We start from the raw sequence: 21,166 nt of genomic DNA, 5'->3' as shown, positions 1-21,166 counted from the left end.
GCTACAAACGTCTGGAGCATGTGGGGAGCCCGGTTCATGTAATTCTCATACCTCCCCAATGAGGGAAATCCCATTTTACAGATGAGAAACTGCTGGGATGGGTGGCAGCACAAGCTAACTGTCCTCCAGGGAGCAGGTGTCGGATCGTTCAATCAGTGGCCAAACGTGAGTCCTTCCTTCTGGGTGACACATGACCACTATGCTTGGCTGGGTATTTCTTAACATGTGGGCTTGCCTCCCCTCCCCGCAGCAGGTGCTGAGAGGGAACAGTTTGGACCTGGAGGCAGAAGAGCTGTGACCTAGTCCTAGCTCAGGTAACTACTAAACTGATTGGCCTTAGGCAGACCACTAGTCCTTGCATCAGGCCTGCCCCTCAGAGTGGCTTTGAGAACTAAATGAGGTGATGGGTGTGAAAATCCTTTATAACCTATAAAGTATATGCAGGTGACAAGGATTTTTGTACCAGGTCCATAGGGCTTCAGTCCCAAGTTCTCAGATGAAGAGTTAATGAACATGATGAGGGGCTCCTTATCTGCCTGGGGTGCTTCATCTAATTGGATGCCCAGGCAGTGACTCCTAAGGGCTAAGTGAGTTGTCCACACAGAAGTTCTAGCATTTCAGTGGAGAACCCAACTTCAGGCAGATGGTAGAAATGGCGCAGGGCTTTGAAGGGAGGGCATTGCTATCAGAGTGGCCTGAGCAGAGCGAACAAACAGAAGACATGGGTATAGTGTGTTTGGGGCAACGGTGAGAAGGTTGGGTGGCTTGGAGGATGGTGGCAGCGGTGGGAGGCAAGGCCTGGCAGGTGGCTCGGGGTCAGACCGTGCACTGCCTTGCAAGGTGCTAGCGCAGGGAGTTCGGGCTTTATTTGCAGGAGGGAGGCCACTGAAGCTTCTTGAACAGAGGAGTGACAGAATAATGGCAGAGCTGGAAAGAAAGACCCAGGGTGCTGAACCTTTAATTTCACTGGAAGAGAAAATGAATGCTCTACATGGACCACACTTTCCCAGCTGCACAGCCGTCAGTGGTGGTAGGGGATCCCACCCAGTTCCTGACTCAGTTCCTGACCCAGTCCTGACTCAGTCCTACCCAGTTCCTGACTCCCAGTCCAATGCTCTCTCGGATGCAGGGTCTTGCTTCCACAGTGACCGTGGCATTCAGGAAGGTCACTGCTCCAAGCAGGACGGGACGGACAGGGAACCAGGTAGGAGGGTCTTCAGACAGTAGAACAGCTGAACGTCAGATGACCACCGGACTTGCAGTTTGACTTCAGGGGCCACTGGATCCTTTAGAGACTCTAGGGACAGTGAAGCCCAGGAGGGGGCTGGACAGCCCCTCAGTAGAATTTGGGGGACTAAGTACCCCCTGCTGAAAGACATCACCAGCCACTGCCAGTGTGGACTCCCAGCAGTGTAAGCATGTCACGAGGAGCCCTTCACCATGTTGGTCACCTGAACTTAGATCTCTTAGCTCCGGGGCCAGAAGGGTGAAGGGTGAGGAGAAATCTGAGACCTCAGAGAAGACCTGCAGTTTTTTCAGAGACCGCCTCCCCCGCCAAAAGGCTCCCCCAAACCCCAACTATGGTGACCAGGTCCCTACTGAGACATGAAGCCTCTGCTTAATCCTGACTCGGGAGGCTTCTGGAGGCAGGAGCTGCCAGTGTTGATCTTAGATAACAGCCCCAGCGAGCAAACACCCACACTCGCTGTGTTATCTACCGCTGGGGAACAGAGAGGTGGCCTGCCTGAGGGAAACCATCCTGACCACATACCACAGAGCCAAGGCTGCTTGGGGGAGGAGGGGAGATCTGACGATGGCAGAACCACTGAGGGAGATGGGAGGTGGCACCCAAAAAGTACCTCACTGCCCACTCACACTGGAATGGGGACAGATGGGGGTAGGGGGGTGGGGAGTATGCAAATCTGGACCAAGAGCCTGGAGGAAGACCGTGTGACTGGGAAAGGACTGACGTCCCTGGCTCACTGTCCTCATTCCTGCCAAGTGTGGGTAAACCACGGCCAGCACCTCCGTCTGTATCCTTCTCAGAACGTAGTAGGTGCGTGGCACGCTTGCGTCCTCTGGATTGCTTGCTGGTTGGTGATTTCCTCCCACGGCAGGGCCTTGAGGGCCGGCCTTAATGAGTGGAGGAGAAACACTCACCATCATTAATTAATTGCTGTGTCTAAATGGTGTCTGATTCTCTTTATATACTTTCCACCACAATTTCATTTGTACTGATAACTATTAATAGTTGGCTTGGCAAGCATTTGTTTATTTTTTTCATCAATTTGGCTAAACCTCTGTCAATGAGGCAGATTCTGGGGTTGTAGGAAGAGGTTTTATTTTTTGAGATAGGACTTTGGAGGGGTTTCTTTTTTCTCCTAGTTCTGGCTTCCATAACTTCTAGGTCAGCGTTGTTCAATAGGAATATCATGTCAGCCTCAAATAGGAGCCTCATATGTAATTTTAAATTTCCTGGGAGCCACATTAAAAAATGAAAAAAAGGAACAGGTGAAATAAGTTTTAATAACACACTTTAGTGCATCCAAAATATTGTCAGTTCAACATGTAATCAACATAAATATGATTGAGGTACTTGACACTGGTTTTTTTACTAAATCTTCAAAGTCTGGTGTGTCTTATTTGTACAGCTCACGCCCATTCAGACCAGCCACATTTCAAGTGCCCAGTGGCTGCACGTGGCTCATGGCTACTGCGCTGGACCACAATTCTAGATCATCATGGGTGTCACCCTTAAAACTTCCGTGATCTTAGCCATGCTCTCTTATATCCCTCCTGCTGTCCAAACCAAACCTCTCCCACTGGGGCTTCCCTGTCCTGCCATCCTGGGGCTGCGGTCCCAGCCATTTGTCTCTTTCCTAGAGAAGAGGCTTTCTCTCCAACACCTTCTTCCCTCAGCTTTAAACACCAGTCCCCACTGTTCCCCATGCTACCATCTCCGGGCGTACTTCCCTTTCCCTGTATCCTAGTCCTTACTGTGAACGCATCCCGCAGCACCTGCGAGCTCGACGCCCACCCCACCACTGTGCCGACACTTCTCACAGCTACAGGAAGGGCAGGGGCCACTAAGAGCCATGTGATCTCAGCGTGAGGCCTTCAGTGCCAGGTGCTGGGTGCAGACCGATGCTGACCCGCCCCCGGAAGCTTGTTATAAGAACGCAGATTATTTTGTGCCTCGTCTTCTGGTTCTCATCCAGTAGGTCTGCAGTGGGGCCCCAGAATCTATTTTAACAAGTATCTCAGGCAATTCCGTTCTGATTACAAAATAATGCTTGCTTCCAGCAGAAAATTTGGACATTTGGAAGATAAACTCTCTCTCCATATATATTTGAACTTATTTTGGAAAATTTCAAACATTAAGAAAAAGAGTAATGATAATGAGGCTCCAAGCATCTACTATGCCCTTCAACACTTATTAACATCTTGCTTCATCTATTTAGTGCCCTGCCCATACAGTGTTTCTTTTGGGGGAATAATAGTAAAAGGAAATCCCATCAATCATGTAATTTCAGCATTAAAAACTTAAAACTTAAAAACTCCCTTACCTGCTGCTCTTTCACCCAAGTCATTTATTAAAAAAAGAAAAAAGAAAGTGATTTGTCCTGTACAAGTGATTCCACCTTCGGGACTTAGCTGGTCACTACCTGTGGTATCGTTCCTCTCTCGCCACTGCTTTCTGTCAGCTGTAGTTACACCTCGACATGTCGTTTTGTTAGGATTCAACTTTCACCTTTGCACACGAATACTTCATTGCTGATTTGTGTACTTACTATTGAATCCCCTTACAGGGCAGACAGTGTCTGGCTCCACTTTTACTGAAGTTTTAAGAATAAGATTTATCTGTTGGTTCAAGTGTTGTTATACGATCCCATTCATTTTAAAGTTCCCCATTAACTCTCACTTAATGGACTTATATCCGTTAATTATTCGGGATTACAAATGGTGATTCTTAAAAATTCTATTGCTCCTTTCTACATTAGCATTTTTTTCCCAGCAATTATTTTATTACCTTGATACATAATTTGTACAGGAAAGGCAAGATAAGTACATGATTTTTTTCCCATTTGTTTACTAAGTTACACAATAAGGTTGATGTCCTGTCAACCTCCAAAGCTTTATTCCTATCATTAACTCACGGAGTTTTTAAAATGTTTCAACCAATTATAATCTCATTCTTTTCAATGCTTCCATATTTGATGAGTTGATCCTTGTGTGCTTTTTGACACAGCCTTGTGGTTTTTAATTGCTTCTTTTTTTTTCTGTCCCAATAAGAAATCCTGGACTCATCTTGTGCGTGTCCTTCCTGCCTCTGGCCTGAAATCAACCATTTTTCTAAGAAATCTTGTTTCTTTTAATGAAGTAGTTCAAGACCACATGTGGGTGCTAACTACTACTGTTACTGCTTCTAGGCCTCTTCAGTGCACAGAGATTAGAAATACATATTCCTGCCACCCACCCACCCCCGTTTCCCACCCCTCCCCCCCAGTTTGAGCTTATGTGTATCTTTGAAGTTGAGACCGGTCTCCTAATGGCAGCATTTAGTTGGGTCTTGTTTTTTTATCCATCCAGCTACTCTGTGCCTTTCGATTGATGAATTCAGTACATTCACATTTAGGGTGATTACTGATACAGGAGGACATATGACTGCCATTTTGTGTGTTGTTTACTGATTGCTCTGTATCTCCATTTCTTTTCCTTTGTGTTTCTATCTGCTGTTTTTGTTTGGTTGTTTTCTATGATGGTTTTCTCTTTTTTAATGTTTTGTGTTTCACCTCTGGATTTTTTTTGTTACCATGAGGTTTGTATAAAATGTCTCATAGATAAAATAATCCTTTTTTATGTTGTGCGTTCATCACCAAATTGAAATAGGTATAGCTATTTTTAATACTTTTTCCCGTTTAAACTTTGTCATATTTAACTGTTTAATACCCTATTCTGAAATAGAGTTGTAGTCTTCTGCTTCTGTGTGTCCATGACCTTACTCAAAATTTTGTGTACTTTGCTTTTTTGTTTCAGGTAGAAGGGCTTTCAACATTTTTTATAATGCAGGTCTGTGGTGGTCAATTCCCTCAGCTTTGTGTGTCTGGAAAAGCCTTTATTTCTCCTTCATATCTGAAAGATAATTTTGTGGGATACATTACTCTAGGCTGATGGTTTCTATCTTTTAGTATTTTGACTGTATCATTCCACTCTCTCCTGGCTGACAAGTCTGGTAACCTGATGGGGTTTCCTTTGTAGGTTACTGTTTTTTCCTCCTGGCTTCCTTGAGAATTCTTTATTATTAACTTTTGCCAGTTTTAATATAATGTGTCTTGGAGAAGGTCACTTTGCATTGAGATAATTAGGTGTATCATTAGCTTTTTGTACTTCCTTCCCTACATTTGGGAAGTTCACATTAGTTATTATTTTGAATAGGCTTGCTAATTCTCTCTTCCATGTGGTCTGCTCTACTTCCAATACTTTCTAATGCATTTTTCATCTCACTTATTGAGTTCTTCAGCTCTTAAATTTGTCTAGTTCTTTCTTATAGTTTCAATCTCTTTAGTACTTTCTGTTAAGTTTATTCCTAATCTCATTGAACTGCCTTTCTGAGTTTTCTCGGTTGTTCAGTTTCTTCACGACTGCTATTTTGAATTCTCTATCCTTTAGATCACGATCTTCCAGGACTTTATCGAGTTTGCATTCTGGAAACTTGTCATTTTTTTTCTGTTACCATGTTACATTGGTTGTTCAGGGTATTGAGGGATTGTTCCTTTGCTGGCACATTTGAAATATCTTCAGGTAGCATTTTAACGATTCAGCAAATTGATATTTATAGGTTTTTCTTTTGTTTTCCAGTCAATGAGGCTATAATACAAGTTTTCGTTTTGTCTTACCTGCATTACTTGCACCTCTAGGGTTGTGGTTGGGTGGGTGGGGGTCACTGTAGTCCCAGGAGTCACCTTCTAGTGTGGTGGGTTCCTTCACTTGGTGCATGTTGCCTGGGTCTCAGGGCACCACCACCATGTGGAGGAATATGGCAGGTGAGGGGGAGACAGGTTTGCACGCCTGCATTGCTGCTACCTGGTTCCCTATGGCTGCTGGCACTGCGGGAGGCCGTAGGAGCATCTCTGCTGCTGCTGTTGGGTTCTGGCTGCACTAGGGGAAGGGAGCCAGATGCTGGGGTACTGCTGCTGCTCGTACCCTCTGCCAGCTGTGGTACGGCGGCCACATCCTAATTCCTCCATTGCTACTGCATTTGCTGGGGTTGGGGATTCAGCCGTGGAAGCTCGGGCACTGTCCCTGTTTCCCCCTGTACTGCTGCCCCTATGTGTTCCAATACGTCCATCCTCAGATTTATTGATGTGTGCACCTCTCAGATGTCCTAGTGTGTTTGTTGAGCAGTGGAACTTTTGTTGGGCTACAGAAGTCTGACTGGTAGTAAATTTACAGGGAGATTCAAAGGGGTTCTCTGCCATCATGCTGATGCCACGCTCTCACCTTTTTTATTTAAGTGTGTTTTTCTAGGACCCATCAGCGCCAAGTAGTTGTTTCAATCTAGTTGTGGAGGGCACAGCTCACAGTGGCACATGTGGGGCTCAAACCGGCGACTTTGTTAAGAGCACCACACTCTAACCAACTGAGCTAACTGGCCGCCCCTCACCTTTATTTTTTTATTTTATTTTGTTCTTTTAAAGATTTTTTTATTGGGGGAAGTGGAACAGGACTTTATTTGGGAACAGTGTGTACTTCCAGGCCTTTTTTCCAAGTCAAGCTGTTGTCCTTTCAATCTTAGTTGTGGAGGGTGCCGTTCAGCTTCAAGTTGTTGTCCTTTCAGTCTTAGTTGTGGAGGGCACAGGTCAGCTGCAGGTCCAGTTGCTGTTGCTAGTTGCAGGGGGCACAACCCACCATCCCTTGCGGGAGTTGAACCTGCAACCTTGTGGTTGAGAGGACGTGCTCCAATGAACTGAGCCATCTGGGAGCTCAGCGGCAGCTCAGCTCAAGGTGCCATGTTCAATCTTAGTTGCAGGGGGCACTGCCCACCATCCCTTGCGGGACTCGAGGAATTGAACCGGCAACCTTGTGGTTGAGAGCCCACTGGCCCACGTGGGAATCGAACCGGCAGCCTTCGGAGTTAGGAGCATGGAGCTCTAACTGCCTGAGCCACCGGGCCGCCCCCTCACCTTTATTTTTAAAAGACATTTTCACTAGGTATAATTATAGGCTGATTTTTTTCCTTTCAGCACTTCAAAGATGTTAATTTCTTATGGTTGGCTTATTTTTTGATAAGTTGGCTGACTTTATCCAGTCGCCTCTCAGTATCTGTGGGGTTGGTTCTAGGACCTGCTGTGGGTAACCAAAGTCTGCAGATGGCCGAGTCCTTTACACAACATGGTGTAGCAGCTGCGTAGAACCTGTATTAGCCCACAGGCTACAGCAGGGCAGGCCTACACATCATTCATGTGGGTTCAGCAGTGTTCAGTGGGTAGCAAATTCAAGTGCTGATTTTTGGAACTTTCTGGGATTTTTTTTTCTGAGTATTTTTTAATCCTCTGCTCTCCCAGGCAGCAGTGAGCTTTGGGCTGCATCCGCGGCCCCCATCTCTGCACTTCTCCTTTCCCCCCTCCCCTGTTCACGCTCCTTCAGATGTTTCGATGCGTGGATCTCTCAGGTGTGGTTGTGTATCGTGCAGGAATCTTTGGAGGCTGAGTGGGCTGGGCTGTGGCCTCTCTGTCCTCACTTCAACTAAAGTAGTTCCACTTTCCCCCATTTTATGTATTATGATCTACGATTTCAAAATAGGTTTTGCTGCTGACAAAGGAAGGATGAGGAGCAGGTAGAATAAAGGTCCACACAGCTTCCTGAGGTGAGTGACTTGACCATTTTATTTTTTTTCCTTTTTCATGTGGTTTTATTATCTATATTTGTATTTGACCTTTTATTTTTATCTAAGTGTATGCGTATAAAAATCTGGTATGATCACCATCCCTACATTACAGCTGAGGCCCCCCACACCCCGTTCCTGATTCTGCTTTGAGAGCATTAACTTGGGAGTTGAGATGGACGGGGACCCGAACACTGGCTTTACCATGTGGCAGCGGACAACTCTGGACAGGCCTCTTACCGTCTATGCCGGTTCCTCAGTAAACGGGGGATAGATACCTGTTAAGTTTGCTGTGTTGCATAATGTGTGGAAGAGCCAGGTGTAGTGCCAGCTCACAGCTGGTCTCAGTAAATGGTAGCTGTTGTGACTGCTGACTCAGGTGCGGTCCCAGGGCCTCTGCTAAGGGGTGATACTTGGTTCAGGGTTAATTAGGACCAGCACCATGGTCTGCACTGCAGGCCCCCAGTCACAGACAGGGTCAATTAACGGGATGCATCAGGCTTCTTTTCTGGCCAGTCTCTTAACTCTTGGTATTTGGTTAATACTACCCTGCACGTGCATGGCATTTTAAGGGTCACCTGCATGCATTCGCTCATGTGAGTCTTGTAACCATTCTGTAGATCAGACGTTATTAGTCTCATTCCACCAAATGAGAGGCTGTGTACTGAGGCGAAGTGGCAGAGCCAGGGTTAAGGGCCCTGTAACTGAAAGCCAATCTAGCACCCCTTTTATAGTGCTCTGGACGGTGCCTTCTGGATAAACCGAACCACAGGATGATGAGTGACAGGCCAGCTCCGTGGGTGGGTTTAGTCGGCCAACAGGGACCGGAGTGTTGGTAAATGCTGCTCCGGCACAGTGACCAACAAGAGTCAAAGGGAGCTTTTTAGGGAGGATGATGTAGGGAGAATTATAAGCAATATGTTTAATTACTTTGGGAAAAAAACAACCCAAATAATGCCTGACCCCAAAAGGTACATAAAGATGGCCAAAAATATTTTAAAACAATAGATTTGAAGATCATTTGTAGTTTTCCCTCATAACATGAGCGCTTCCAACAGGACAGGAAATTACAAACCGTATCAAATCACGTTAAGGCAGATGATCAAGCTGGTTGCAGGTTTGGCTGCTCCTGGGCAAGTTATCTTGTTGGAGCTGGGAGCACGTCCTCCCGGCTCTCTGGTCAGTTTGCCCAGGAAGGGGCAGTCCTGGAGCTGGGAGACGGGGTGCCAGGCCCCAGCTGTCTTGTCACTGCTCATTCTGCTGGCCCTCTGGGACTGAAGCGGACACGGACCCCTGGCCCTTGTTGACATCGCTGATGCACACCCACTGCCCGTCCACGGACTCCTTCCACAGGGTCACCTGCAAGGCAGCGCACAGCCTATTACAGGTTAGCACATCTTCCCTCTGCTCTCATCGCAGTGGGTCCCCTAATGAGGGCCAGGATCCCCATCAAGAACTATGGCTCACAGGGCTGGCCCGGTGGCTCATGCGGTTAGAGCTCCATGCTCCTAACGCCGAGGGCTGCCGGTTCGATTCCCACATGGGCCAGTGGGCTCTCAACCACAAGGTTGCCGGTTCGACTCCTCCAGTCCCGCAAGGGATGGTGGGCTCTGCCCCCTGCAACTAAGATTGAACACGGCACCTTGAGGTGAGATGCCGCTGAGCTTCCGGATAGCTCAGTTGGTTGGAGGGTGTCCTCTCAACCACAAGGTTGCCGGTTCGATTCCTCGACTCCCACAAGGGATGGTGGGCTCCGCCCCCTGCAACTAACAATGACAACTGGACCTGGAGCTGAGCTGCGCCCTCCACAACTAAGACTGAAAGGACAATAACTTGACTTGGAAAAAGTCCTGGAAGTACACACTGTCCCCAATAAGTCCTGTTCCCCTTCTCCAATAAAATATTTTAAAAAACAAAACAAAACCAGGGCTCACAGCCTCGTAGGTGAACAGAGCACTTATCTTGGTTCCCCCATTGAAAACCCACCAAAAACAGAAGAAAAAAAATAAATATCTATAAAGTAAGGAAAGTGACATCACCAAGATGGTGACGGGTAGTTTCTGATTTCACTCCCCCTCAAAAGAACAACTACTCATGTGTAAGACACCACTGAGAGATGATGAGAATCCTAGAACATGAGAGTGAAGCTGAAACACCTGAGAGCAGGACAGACTGCATTAAAAAGACAAAAGGAAAGGCCACACGCTAACTGCACCACACCGCCCCCAGGCTGTAGCAGCACCATGCTGAACCAATGGCTCTTCTGGAGGGAAAAGAGAGCCCAGGGGTGATGTTCAACACCCCCTAAGTTGGGGGTTATTGCTTTGTGGGAGCTCCTACTCCGGTGGAGTTCAACCACTGGGAATCTGCTTGTGATGGAGGCGGGGTGGGGGAGCTTCCCACACAGCACTCAGATCTTGGCAGACCTACTTCTGACCTGCACAGTCCGACTAGCAGTCCCCACCAGCGGCTCTGCTCCTCTGTAGAACCAAGTCAAGGGCACAGTCTGACCAAGGAACTTGGTGGGGGTACAGATCCACCTAATCCAGGTCCCCAGATGAGGAGTTCTGCCCACCCTGGAGCCTGGTCAGCCCAGGCACGAAAGCTGAGTCCTAGCGCCACTGCTGCAGTGTGGCCCCTGAATGATGGGCTGGCAAGAACACCTAGAATCCATGTGTCCTACCAACCCTGTAGCTGAGAAGATGGGTGGGCAGAGCTGGCTGCCTCCAGAGCAAAGCCAGCAGCCCTCTTTGGCCAGGGAACTTGGGGCAAAAATCAGCTTGAGTCAAAGTCACAAAAGAGCACTAGCGGCCTTACAGCTGCTTTTACTGCTGAGCCCAGGAAGGAAAACTAATTCGCAGCCCCACTTAGTGCTGAATACAGCCTTCAGACCAACCAGGGAACCTTACCAGAACAAACAGGAAGCTGGGTATCCCACCCAACAGCCCTGCTTATAGTGGCACTGGAACACAAAGCACAGACCATGGCTTTTCCTGTCTGCAGAGCAAAACCAGTGTCCTTACCTGACCAAGATATTCAATGCACAGTCTTGCCTGATTTGCATCCCCAAATGAGCTCTGGGTGCCGTCCCATTGCCTTGCCAGGGCAGGGAAGCTAATTCATAGCCCTGTCTACTGCTAAGGAGAGTATCCAGTCCCAACCATCTAGTAAGCATGACCAGAGAATCCAGGCAACCATGAAGCCCATTCTACAGACTTACTTGGGGAGGGAACCAACCTAGCCCCAAGCTCAAAGAGTAGCTGTGCCCAAAGACAGAACCTAATGGCAATCCCCACTTGCCCAAGGACATTATCAGCAGACGTGTCCAGAAACCTTAAACTGAGCTAGCTGGTAAAGAGCTGTCTCTGCCAAAGTGAACCTGTAAAGCCTGGAAGAGAAAACCACTTACTCAAATGTGCAGATATCAACACAGGGTATCACGGATCATGAAAAACCAGGTAAATATGAAACCACCAAAGGAAACTAATAAAGCTCTAGGAACTGATACTAAAAAAATGGAGATCTATGAACTATCAGATAAAGAATTCAGAATAATCCTCTTAAAGTTTAGTGAACTACAACACACCAAATAAAATTTAAAAAATTTTAAATCAGAAAAAGACAGAAGTTACATACAAGGGAACGCTTGTGAGACTAATGGCAGATTTCTCAACAGACACTTTCCAGGCCAGAAGAGAATGGGATGTCTTATTCAAAGTACTGAAAGAAAAGAACTGTCAACAAGAATACTATACCTGGTGAAGCTAGCTGGCCTTCAGAAATGAAGGAGGGATAGGCTTTTCAGACAACCAAAACCTGAGGGAATTTATCACCACTAGATGGGCCTTACAAGAAATGTTAATGGGAATTCTTTGAGTGGAAATACAAGGACCCCAATTAACATCATACAAACAGAGGAAGGCAGTGTAATACTCACTGGTAATGGTAATCATGGTGTGTAATTATACTAGTTTAAAAGTTAAAAAACATAGTAAGCTATAACTGTAGTAATTTAATATCAGTTACACAATGTTAAAAATATGTAAACTAATATCAATAATCTAAAATGTGAGGGGGAGAAGTAAAAGTGTAAAGCTTAGGAATGCTATTGAAGTTGTTATTAGTTTAAAACAGGGTGTTATAATTTTAAGATGTTTATGTAAGCATTATAAAAATACAAAAATAGATAAGAAACAAGGAACAATGTATCTACCAGACAACCAGAAAACAAGAAAAGGGCAACAGTAAGTCCATACTTATCAGTAATTACTTTAAATGTAAATGGATTAAAATTTCCAATCAAAAGACATAAAATGGCTGAATGGAAGAAAAAAACAAGGTCCAATGATACACTGCCTATAAGAGACTCACTTTAGCTTGAAAGATACACAGAGACTGACAGTGAAAGAGCAGAAAAAGATATTTCAAGCAAATGGTAACAACACCAACAACAATAGCTATACTTACATCAGATAAAACAGTCTTTAAATTAAAACTGATAAAGAGACAAAGATAATTATATAATGATAAAGGAATTAATACATCAAGAAGATTAACAATTGTAAATATTTATATACCCAACATGTGAACACCTAAATACATAAAGCAAAAACAGTAAAAAATAGAAATAATCAGCAATACAGTAATAGTTGGGGACTTTAATACCACACTCTCAACAATGGATAAATCATCCAAACAGAGAATTGATAAACAGCAGACCTGAACAACACTACAGACCAAATGGACATAAAAGACATAAACAAAATGTTCTGACAACAGCAGAATACACATTCCTCTCAAGTATACACGGAACAATTTTTTTTCAGGCTAGATCATATGTTAGGCCACAAAACAAGTCTTAGCTAATTCAAGATTAGAGTCACATTAACTATCTTCTCTGACTACAATGATATGCAACTAGAAGTCAGTAACAAGAAAAAAACTGAAAAACTCACAAATATTTGGAAATTAAACAACAGTCACCCCTTATTAACAAATGGATCAAAGAAGAAATAAAGTATCTTGAGACAAATAAAAGGGAAAACACAACACACCAAAAGTTATGGGATGCAGCAAAAGCAGTTTCATGAGGGAAATTCACAGCAATAAACATCTACATTAAGATGCAAGAAAGATCCCAAATAACCTAACTCTACGTCTTAAAGAACATGAAAAAGAAAAAACTGAGCCAAAGTCAGAAGGGATGAAATATTAAAGATTAGAGCAGAAATAAATGAAACAGAAAACATTAACAAAAGTAAGAGCTGGTTCTTTGAAAAGATAAACAAAATTGACAAATTTTTAGCTAGACTAACCAAAGAAAAAAGTAAACTGAACAACCTAGAAATGGAAAAATTCTTAGGCACACACAAACCACCAAGACAATCAATAAGAAATAGAAAGTGTGAATAGACCAATTACTAGTAAGGAGATTAAATCAGTGATCAAAAATCTCCAGTGAAGGGGGCCGGCCTGGTGGCTCAGGCGATTAGAGCTCCATGCTCTTAACTCTGAAGGCTGTTGGTTCGATTCCCACATGGGCCAGTGGGCTCTCAACCACAAAGTTGCCGGTTCAATTCCTCGAGTCCTGCAAGGGATGGTGGGCTCCGCCCTCTGCAACTAAGATTGAACACGGCTCCTTGAGCTGAGCTGCTGCTTAGCTCCTGGATGGCTCAGTTGGTTGGAACGCATCCTCTCAACCACAAGGTTGCCAGTTCGATTCCTCGAGTCCCGCAAGGGATGGTGGGCTGCGCCCCCTACAACTAGCAATGGCAACTGGACCTAGAGCTGAGCGGCGCCCTCCACAACTGAGATTGAAAGGACAACAACTTGACTTGGAAAAATAAAAAAAGTCCTGGAAGTACACACTGTTTCCCAATAAAGTCCTAAAAAAAAAAAAGAAGAAACTGATACTTTAAAAATCTCCAGTGAAGAAAAGCCCAGGCTCTACTGGTAAATTTTACCAAACATTTAAAGAACAATTAATGCCAATCCTTCCCAAACTCTTTTACAAATTGAAGTGGAGGAAACACAAACTCATTTTATGAGGCCATCATTAATTACACTTATACCAAAGCCAGAAAACTACAGAACAATCTCTCTCATAAATATTGATGCAGAACTTCTCAATAAAATACTAGCAAGAGGAATTCAGCAGCACATTAAAAGGATCATTCACCATGATCAAGTGGGATTCATATTTGGGAAGCAAGGATGGTTCAACACATACAAATCAATCAGTGTGATACATCAACATTAATAGAATAAAAGAAAAAAATCATGATCATCTTAATAGATGCTGAAAAAACATTTGACAAAATTCCACACTGCTTCATGGTAAAAACTTAACAAAATTCGGTACAGAAGGAACATATCTCAACACAATAAAAAGCTACGTATGACAAACCCACAGCTAGCAACACACTCACTGGTGAAAGGCTGCAAGCTTTGCCTGAGGATCAGAACAAGGGCGCCCCCTCTTACCTTGAACACAGTACTGAACGCCCTCGCCAGAGCAATCAGGCAAGAAACAGGACAAAAATGGCATCAGTATTGAAAAGTAGAATTGTCTGTATTTGCCGATGACATGATTTCATGTATAGAACATTCTCAAGACTCCTCCAAAAAACTGAGATCTAATCAAGGAATCCAGCAAAGTTGCAGGATACAAAATTATACAAATCACTAGCATTTCTCTACACTAGCAACAAATTATTTGAAACGAAATAAAAGAGATACCATTTACATCAGCATCAAAAACAATAAAATACTGGAGAGAGGGGAAGATTTTAGAAAGAAAGGAGCACTCGTCTAGGGCTGCACCCCCATGAGGCTCTAAACTGAGTAAACTCCACCCCGAGGCTGGTGGTTACAACATATGCAGCTACCTCGAGTCTTTCACTGCTTGGCTGCACACGTTGGTACAAGACTTGAACTTTTAAAAAAACATAAATGGTGTCAGATTTCTGGTCAAGATGATGGAGCAGGTAAATGCTGTGCTTTCCTTCTCTCATGAACACATCAAAATTACAACAAGGTTGCTGGTTCAATTCCCACATGGGATGGTAGGCTGTGTCCCCTGCAACTAAGATTGAAAATGGTGACTGGACTTGGAGCTGAGCTGCGCCCTCCACGACTAAATTGAAGGACGACGACTTGGAGCTGATGGGCCCTGGAGACACACACTGTTTCCCAATATTCCCCAATTAAACAAAAAAAAAATCCTAGACCAGATGACTTCATAGTTGAATGCTACCAAACAGTCAAAGAAGAATTAATACCTATCCTTCTTAAACTATTCCAAAAAACTGAACAAAGTTGAAGGTATCACACTACCTGATATCAAACTACACTACAAGGCTGTAATAATCAGTGTGGTACTGGCATAAAACACACAGATAAACAGAAAGGAACAGACAGCCCAGAAAAAGACCCACATGTATATGGTCAATTAATCTATGACAAAGGAGGCAGGGGTATACAATGGAATAAAGAGTCTGTTCAATAAGTGGTGCTGGGAAACTGGACAGATACATGCAAAAAAATGAAATTGAACCACTTTCTTACACTAGATGCGTACACAAACATAAATTCAAAATGGATTAAAACTTTAAATGTTAAGTCCAGGAACTATAAAACTCCTAGAAGAAAACATAGGCAGTAAACTCTTTGACCTCAGTCTTAGCAATATCTTTTTGAATATGTCTTCTTGGGCAAGGGTAACGACAGAAAAAAAAAAAGGGACTACGTTAAACTAAAATGTTTTTGTACAGAAAAGGAAACTGTCAAAAAAATGAAAAGACAACCTACTAAAAGGGAGAAGACATTTGCAAATGATACATCCAATAAGGGGTTAATATGCAAACTATATAAAGAACTCATACAACTTAACACCAAAAAACAAACAATCCAATTCAAAAATGGGCAGAGGACCTGAACAGACATTTCTCCAAAGAGGACATACAGATGGTCAACAGACATATGAAAAGATGCTCAACATCACTAATAATCAGGGAAATGCAAATTAAAACCTCAATGAGTTATCACCTCACACCTGTCAGAATGGCTATCATCAATAAATCAACAAACTTGTTAGGGGTGCCTAACAAGTGTTGGCGAGGATGTGGAGAAAAGGGAACCCTTGTGCACTATTGGTGAGACTGTAAATTGGTGCAGCCACTATGTAAAATTGTATGGAGATTCCTCAAAAAATTAAAAATAGAAATACCTTATGATCCATCAATTCCAACTCCTGGTTATTTATCCAAAGAAATCCAAAACACTAATTCGAAAAGATATATGCACCCCTCCTTCACTGCAGCATTATTTACAATAGCCAAGATACGGAAGCAACCTAAGTGTCCACTGATCGATGAAAGGATAAAGAATATTGGTACATATATACAGTGGAATATTACTGAGCCATAAAGAAGGAAATCTTGCCATTTGTGACAACATGGATGGATCTACTTGGTATTATGCTAAATGAAATAAGTCAGACAGAGAAAGACAAATACAATATGATTTCACTTATATATGGAATTAAAAAAATAAACAAACAAACAACAGAAACAAACTCATAGATTCAGAGAACAAATACATGGTTGCCAGGTGAGGGGGGTTTTAGGGGAGGGGTAGAAAAGGTGAAGGGAATTCAGAAGTAACAATTGCCAGTTATAAATACAGTCATGGAGATGTAAAGTACACTACAGGGAATATAGTCAATAATATTGTAATAAATATGCATGGTATCAGGTGGGTACGAGATTTATCGGAGTGATCATTTTCTAAGTTACATAAACATCCAATCCTTACTTGTACACCTGAAACTAATGTGATATTATATGTCAACTGTAATTCAAAAACAACAACAAACAAACCAGATGAATGGAGAAATAGAATATGTTACAATGGAAAATTGTTTAGCCTTATAAAAGAAGGAAACTGACACGTGCTACAACATAGATGAGGACAGTATGCTAAGTGAAACAAGCCAGTCACAAAAAGACAAATGCTGTATGATGCCACTTCTATGAGGTTGCTAGCATCATCAAATTCCTAGAGACAGAAAGTAAAATGGTGGTTGCCAAGGGCTGGGAGAGGGGAACCTGGTATTTTTGTTTAATGGGAACAGAGTTTCAGTTTGGGAAGATGAAAACAGAGATGGATGGATGGTGATGATTGCACAACAGTATGAATGGACTTAACGCTACTCAACTATATCCTTAAAAATGGTTAAGCTGGTCAATTTTATATGTATGTTACCACAATTTAAAAAATCAAGAAAGCTGCCTGCAGAAAGGAAGAACAAGCTGCTGCCTGTCCAGCTGGCTTCTTCTCAGGCAAAAGGTCCCTAACTTTGTGGTAAGTTTCAAATGCAGTGGTCATGCTTTTTCAAGTTCATTTGCGCTGCTGCTCTCCTGCCCTGTGCTGGTTTTGTTTTACTAAGTTTGCCAGGAGTCACTCTGGCTCCATGACCCTACCTTTGTATGGCTCATAGCACAGCAGGACAAGGCTTACAGGGGTGCCTAATAAGTACTCATGAACTGTACTGATTTTCTTCTTGTAAAAGCGGGACGTATTACCTCTGCAGGTGGGGGAATGAGATTGAAGGATGTAATTAAGACACGTGCTCAAAACGCAGTCCTCATGAAGGTTCCCCACAGCCTGCTGTTAGATGGGAAATTCAATCGTGCTCTCCAGTGGGCAAAGACACAGAGGGACCCGCCCACCAGGTTAGGGAAATGGGGTGTACCTTATTATCTCCACCCGAGACAGCCAGGATGTTGGCTGTGATGGACCAGCTCACGTGCCACACGACATCATTGAACTTGTGCAGTAGTTTGGGGGACCATGTATTGCTTGAGGCATCGTCACAGGTCCAGATGAACACACGACCATCCTGGGAAAAGACAGGAGTCAGGAGATGAGGGCAGGGCTCCTGCATTGGTGAAACTCTCCTAATCTGCAGCCACGTTGGACTTTTGCAGGAATCGGGTAGGGGATTTAGTACAAAGCATAGCCAAGGACCTCTGGGGTATCCACAGCTTTGATAGCCAAATTCCAGCCCAGTACCCTTGTTTTCATTCCTTTACCCCAAGAATACACTTTAAATATGTCAAGTGTCTCCCAGGTTCCTTTCCTCATATTGGTTTCAGGTATGTACTTTGTAATGCTAACTCAAATATTCTCTGGGCTTTTCCTCATGTCTGCCAAGTCACTTCCTTGTTTCAGCTCCCTCTAACTCTGTCTATACTTTCTCAACTGAATGGGTATGGCTGTCTAAAAACCAAGCTCAGAGAATGAGAAGGGAGGAAAAAAACACTCTCAAATGTAGGACCAAACAAAACAAGCTCAAGTGATGCAGAAGGCCTGGCTTAACTCTTGCCTCCAGTGTTGGCAGCGTATCAGTAAACGCTCGCCCTTGGCCTTTCTCTTGTGATCTGCCTAGGAAGAAAGGATAGGAGATGTGTCCAAGGTCTCCGAATTTCCTTGCCCTGGTCCTTGCGTGGGAACACATGCTCAGAATTGCACCTGTGCACCACTATTCCCTACTCACACCAGGGGCAGGAGGGGAAATGGTGCTGAACTTGGCCTTGCTCTTGGCTTAGTGGAGATAAGCCATTTGTGGCTTCTGTTCAAGAGTTCACTACATGATGACTTGGTTCCACACGCTCCCCTGTTTGCACTGGTCTAAAGGTGCCTGTTGCCCTGCCTTTACCTTTCTAGGACTTTTTCCTAAGGAGGCTGTAAGGGCTAATGAGACTTACTGCGAGATTAAATAACACGGGACACTCATGGGCCTGAGCTGACCTGGGAGCAGCTGGCGATGGTGCTGGTGGGCAGGCCGATGGAGGGGGCCCAGGCCACGTCTCGAACCCAGTCACTGTGTGCTTCCAGCTTCTGTTCCTCCTTCCACTGGCCATCCTCCTCCTCCCTAATAGAGGGAAAACCCAACAGGTAGAACTAGGTGCCTCTCCCACACCTCCATTCCTTCCCACTCCCATAGGCTCCACAGGGCCCAAGAAGCTCTTCCATCTTTCTGACTTTATTCACGGAACCTATAGAGTTGTCTTCAGTTCACCAGCTTTAACACTCTCTCCACAGCCAAGTCAGCTCTAGCGGTTAGTAACTAGGTGATGAGTAAAAGTGCTTGAGCAAAAAAAAAAAAAAAAAAAAAGTTTTTTTTTTTTTTTTTAAAAAAAGGATGTCCTCTGATTGATTGAAAACAGTATTCTCTGGGCAGGAGGGGAAAGGTGATCCTGTTTCTTGTGAACTGTGGCTGTGACATGGTAGGCAGGGTAGACGGTATGAAGTGTCCCCTTGAGAAGACTACCAATCCCACTTACTTCCATAGCTTGATGAGGTTGTCACAGCCGCCGGAGGCAAACTTCTTGATGTAGTTGGGCTTCTGTCCCGACGGCTGGTCTATGAGGCTTCCAGGTACAACAGCAGGGGCCCAGCTGACGGCGTTGCAGCCAATCTGTAAGGAGAGGGCCTTGTGGTGACTCTGCCCTTTTGCTTTGCAATAGAACAGTTTCAGCAGACCACAGGCTGCTGCTCGTGTCCTCTCCAATCCTCAGGACTGAATCTGTAGGACAGTTCTTTTGATGGATTAAGGATTAGCTACTCATAGTTCCCTTTAAGGATTCCTAACAGTGCGTGTATTTCTCAGCAATATTCATTTAAAATAGGAATCAGGGACTCTCACGAATTTAAGAAACAACATTTTTCAAACATATGAAGGAAGGGCACAGATTCAGAAAACCACACACAGTAAATACACTGCTTAACCAATTATTGTGCAGCACTCTTACACCTGCGACCAGGTCGAGAAATAACACTGCCACTTCCCTAGGAAGCCCTGTCATCACGTCCTACGGGAATCACAGCCCCTCCCTGTGAGTAACCATTGTCCTGGCTTCTTTCTTTTCCTGCTTTAGTTTTGTCACCCAAATGGACATCCCTAGACACTACAGTTCAGTCTTGCCATTTAAGCATTCTTTCCGGATTTTTTTTTTTCATCTTCTAATTTATAGATTCCTCCTCTGATCCTTTTTTTCCCTCACAATTTTTTTGTTGAAGACTCAGAGTCATCTGCCCTGTAGTCCATCAGGCTGGTTCTGCTGTCACATACTCAGTTCAACATGTTCCTCTGAATTCCTGAAAATGCCAGCTAGATCGAAGACTGGATCAGAATCAGGTTTGATCCCTTTGCCAAGACTACACGTGGTGGTGTGTTTTTTCATTAGGAGGCACATGTCAGATTGTCTATGTTATTAGCACCTGTTGATAATTTATGCCTCTCTTAATTCACTAAGTGTTACAAAATGGTAATAATGTTAATTCTACTCATTTCTTTGTCATTTATTACATGGAATACTCTAGATAGGGGCAATTGCCCTCATTAATATTTGGTTCCCCAGAGGTACAGATCAGATAGGAAAGGAAGGATATGCTTGATTCTGAACTAGTTCAGTCATTCTCCAAAGATGACTGATTTCTCTCTTTGAAATATCATTATGAACTCATTAATTTAAGCATATTTGATGGGTTTCGGTTCACTTCAATTATTCTCATTTTTGACACTCAAACTTTGGCAGTGTGAGCCTGTTCAAGTTGGCTCCTTTGACATAACCCTAGTATGTCAAAGTACGTCTTTGATAATTTTTCTATCTGGTATGACAAGATGTTCTAAGCTCATCGTGTACATTTCCTGCCTCAGACCTGGAATCAGCCATTTCCTCAAGAGCTCTGGTTTCTTTTAGTGAAAAACTGTATTCAAGACTGCAGTCTGGTTCTGGTGCTAGGGATACTGCCACATTATTATTTATTTTATCTTATTTCACAGAACAGTCTCAGAATAATAGTATTGCCAATGGTTATTAAAAGCACTTAATAAAGTGTTTGCAATGCTCTTCCCATTCTCCCCCTTGCCACCTGTTTTTCTGTTTGATTTTCTTTGCGTCAGGGAGGAGGTGTTTGTGTGAATGGTGAAAACATTAAAAAATTTGAATCTGCAGCGGCTGGTGTGCCACACTGTTTTTAAGTTACTCTATCTACCTTAGCAGAGCACGTGGCCAGTGCATCCTATACTCTGCCTTCTAACCCTCATTTAGTCTTTTCTGTGGTGCATTTTATATTTATTCATTCACTAGTTTCAAGTGTATAACACATAATGATTAGACATTTACACACCTCACAAAGTGATAACCCCAACAAGTCTGGTACCATCTGACACCGTACATAGCTATTACAATACCAGTGACTATATTCCCTATG

The 21,166-nt window shown here is 43.8% G+C and overlaps 1 protein-coding gene across 3 annotated transcripts in view; it reads right to left on the bottom strand.

Moving 5' to 3' along the window:
- Positions 1–7,863: 7,863 nt before the first annotated feature.
- The window catches only part of SEC13 (SEC13 homolog, nuclear pore and COPII component), a 29,410-nt gene continuing 16,107 nt past the window's right edge, over positions 7,864–21,166 (bottom strand). For 2 of the 3 annotated variants that reach the window (XM_019732671.3, XM_074312994.2), the window contains 4 exons: positions 19,234–19,367; positions 18,698–18,821; positions 17,640–17,786; positions 7,864–9,244 (listed from right to left, as the gene is read on the bottom strand). In XM_019732671.3, coding sequence (XP_019588230.1) covers positions 9,131–9,244; positions 17,640–17,786; positions 18,698–18,821; positions 19,234–19,367 — 519 coding nt within the window. In that variant the 3' untranslated portion in view covers positions 7,864–9,130. Of the gene's footprint in view, positions 9,264–17,639; positions 17,787–18,697; positions 18,822–19,233; positions 19,368–21,166 lie in introns of all 3 variants that reach the window. The other variant, XM_074312993.2, reaches the window with a different exon arrangement.

The sequence above is a fragment of the Rhinolophus sinicus genome, chromosome 5, assembly GCF_057876585.1.
Source record: "Rhinolophus sinicus isolate RSI-liver-muscle chromosome 5, RSI-T2T, whole genome shotgun sequence".
NCBI lineage: Eukaryota > Metazoa > Chordata > Mammalia > Chiroptera > Rhinolophidae > Rhinolophus > Rhinolophus sinicus.
This window is presented reverse-complemented; position numbering and strand designations above follow the sequence as displayed.